Here is a 3,599-nt window from a genome sequence, read left to right as displayed (position 1 = left end):
TATCTTATTTATTTTTAATATATATTTTATATTTTAATATATATCTTATGTAAATAATTGATTAAATAATTGATTTTTATTATACAAGTAACATGATAATTATTTAAATTTTATTTTTTAAAAAATATAAAATTAATTATTATTAATTAAATTTTATTTAAAATTAACTAATTAGCAGTTATTTACCTGTAATTTTTTCATAAGAATGTACCTAGCTATATTATTCTTCAAGGCGTCGCAACTTTTCACATTTTTTTCAAAGACTCCACGTTGTTGAAAACTTGAGGCTTAAACTACTTATTCTCTTTCTCTCTTTCAAGATTTTGTTTATTGATAAAGATTAAATTATCGTGAGTTAAAAAACTGAAGAATGATTCAACATAAGAATCAACATTTAATTCCTTTAATGCTCTTAATTCAGTACAACTTTTTCACATAAAATATTGCAATGTTTTTTTTCCCTGTTGGTCAATGTATGCCTACACTTTCATAATATATCTTATTTTTTCTTACAAAATATATTTCACTTATATGGTTCATCAATATATAATAGATGACATAAATCATAAAATAAACTACTGATGATCAATACATTAAATATTGGATGAATTGTATTATCTATATCAATATATAAAAAGAATTGGGTATTTATTTTGTGTAACTACTCTTTTTGGTTTCTCTATCTCACACAAGGTCACTCACTTTCTTTGTCTTTCTCAAACATAGATTCTCACATATGATAACTAATTTAGTCTCTGAGTCTCTCATATAGTAAGTACTTTGGACACTCACTCACTTTGATTTAATTGTCTAATTTTTTTCCACTAAACACTAAACAATAATAAAAAATTAAAAAAATCTAAAATTTAAAATTATATGAATAAATTTTTTAAACATAATAAAAAAAAACCCACTTATATAGTGGGATGCGGATCTAACATACATGATCAATTGCCACTATACATTAGTTGCATTTAGATTCTATATCTAAGACAGAAATACAGGATAAAAAAATTTAAGAGATCAACATTTTTATTAAAATTTTATCAATATTTAATCATTAAAAAAAAGTGAATAATTTTACATTATTAGATGTAATTTCACATCATTAAAAACACTAATAATAACTAATTAGTGGCTACAAATCATAAAATCTGTTGCCCCCTAACACTCCTTATATAGAAATAAAGAACATTTTGTTTTTAGAACTAAAAAATTTGACATCTTTATTTCTATATAAGTCAATAACCAAATGAAATTTTTTTATCTCTATTATTTATTATATATTCTGATTTCAAAAATAATATTCAAATAGAGTCCTTGTGTATAAGAAAGAAAAAATGAAGAATAGTAGGTTCTGTATATTGCTTTGTCATTTAGGTTAAAAACAGAGAGTATGCTACATATTCATTATATTGCCACAAAGCCCAAGGCCAAGGGAGAGGGCTGAACCATCACCACAACCCTACCAAAATCAACTTTTTACGATCATGACAAATGAAAAAACTATACCCATATATAATTGGTACTACCCCTATGCTCCGGGCAATAATACTTGAGAAATAAATCACATTCCAACAAACACACTGCTTCAAATTTCCACAATTGCCCTTCCAACCTTAATAAGAAAAATAATAAGCCCATCTTTTTATTGAAAATAATAATTAAGATATACATACAATTTAGTTAAATATATTAAATTATTTAATAATTTATTTTTTTTATGTGAATAATTATCCTAACAAAAATATTTTAAAAAAACAATAAAAAATCCTTCAAAGTTATTTTATTTTATATTTATTATACTATTAGAATAATTGAATAATATTATATATAATAATATATAAGTATAAATATTATATACATAAATTATAAGTATTAAATTAAATAGGATAATTCTGAATTATGATATTCTTAACATGCATTATTATTATCCTAGGGTAATTTACAGGGCAATAATGGAAATTTACTAGGACAAACCACCAAAGTGCTTTTGCCAACCAATTTGGAATCCCCCCACAAAATAATAATAAAAAGCTAAAAGGACAATTTGGCTTCATACTAGGAAGCAAAAGGACAAGGGACTTATTAGAAGTTACTCCATCATATATGAAGCATGGGTAACACTGGAATAATAATGTAGCTGCAAAAATTACAAAACAAAAAAAAAAGTATGAAAAATTGAATTTAGTCTTTTAGTCTTCTAAAATTTTAAAATATTATTTTAGTAATAAAATTATATTTTTTAGGGCATTTAATTTTTCTTGTCAAAATTAATAACCTAAAAAAACATAATTTTAATATCTAAATCAATACTTATAAAATTCTCAAAACTAAAACAAAATACATTAATAATTCATTCCAGGGCCAAATTTAAACATTTTCACAAAAAAAAAGAAGAAAATTAAAAAAAAAGAAAGTCTCCATTTTTGGTCATAGTAGTTACTGTCTCCAAATCTAGGCTATTAGTTCTTCTATCTTTGACTATCATCAATAAACAAAACCACCACCTCTTTTTCTTGCTCCTTTTTTATTATGAGCCTCTGAAGAAGAAGAAGAAGATGAAGATGAAGAAGTAGGTTTGATTTTCATAGCAGCCATGGAACAGTTCTCTCTCTGAATAGCTTCTTCCTCATCCATGAAAATTTGCTTAGACCTACACTCCTCACTGCAGAAAGCCTTGTCCCCCCTTCACATATATAAACACCAAATAAATAAACAATAAATTAAATAACCATAACAAAAAAAAAACTGTGGTATTGTCAGAACTAAAGAAGGAACAATACAAGATAAACAATAAATATAGACTACTAAGGAATTGAAGATCTGAAGGGTAGTTTCAAGAGAAAGTGCTAAGTGTCAGAGAAGAAGAAGAAGTAGAAACAGTAGCTATTAGCACATGTAATAATAATAATAATAATAATAATAATAATAATAATAATAATAATAATAATAATTTAGATAATATATATGGGTTTTAAGGTTTGAAAGGACACTCACTTGTACATGTAAATGTCTTTACCAGGCAATAGCTTCTTCCTGCAAAGAAAGCATAGCTCTAGAAAAGTTGGATTCAGAAAAATAGTGTTATGAGAATAATTATTAATATTATTCAATGAAGAAGAAGGAGGAGGAAAATTGGTTGTGTTACTTAGCATCATCATAGTGGTTTTGTTAATAACCCCACTACCTTTGTGAGATTCTAACACTACACTCAAACCCACCATATCTCATTCTATGCTTTAATTAATTATTTCTTTAATTTGGTGATGAAATGACATATAAAATAGAAGAGAATGAAGAAGAGATGTGAGGGAATTGATGAAGAAGGGAAAGAAAGAAAAAGAATTGATGATGGAGGAGTTAATAATAGTACCAATCAAAAACACTGGAGTGAATGTGTCATCATATAGAGGAGGAAAAAAAATTATTAAAAAATAAAAAAAATAAAAATTGAAGAAGAGAAAGAGAATGAGGTTGGTGGGTCCCCCTATAGCTATGGAGCAGTAATAAAAACAGAGAACGATCAACGATTTGACTGCTTTTCAGCCATTTAATTGACACGTAGCATGTTTTCAACACCTTTTCTTTTATTTTTA

General features: G+C 25.7%; 1 protein-coding gene across 1 annotated transcript; it reads right to left on the bottom strand.

The window, feature by feature from the left end:
* Nucleotides 1-2,346: 2,346 nt before the first annotated feature.
* Nucleotides 2,347-3,365, bottom strand: LOC107637640 (uncharacterized). The gene is made up of 2 exons (XM_016341026.3): nt 3,001-3,365; nt 2,347-2,689 (listed from the first exon to the last, which is right to left on the bottom strand). The coding sequence occupies exons 1-2, from the start codon at nt 3,225-3,227 to the stop codon at nt 2,491-2,493; spliced, it is 426 nt and encodes a 141-aa protein (XP_016196512.1). The 5' UTR covers nt 3,228-3,365; the 3' UTR covers nt 2,347-2,490.
* Between the last annotated feature and the right edge of the window lie 234 nt (nt 3,366-3,599).

This window comes from Arachis ipaensis, chromosome B4, assembly GCF_059453495.1.
Source record: "Arachis ipaensis isolate K30076 ecotype BB chromosome B4, ASM5945349v1, whole genome shotgun sequence".
Lineage (NCBI taxonomy): Eukaryota > Viridiplantae > Streptophyta > Magnoliopsida > Fabales > Fabaceae > Arachis > Arachis ipaensis.
Note: the sequence above shows the minus strand (reverse complement) of the source record. Positions and strands in the feature narration are given on the sequence as shown.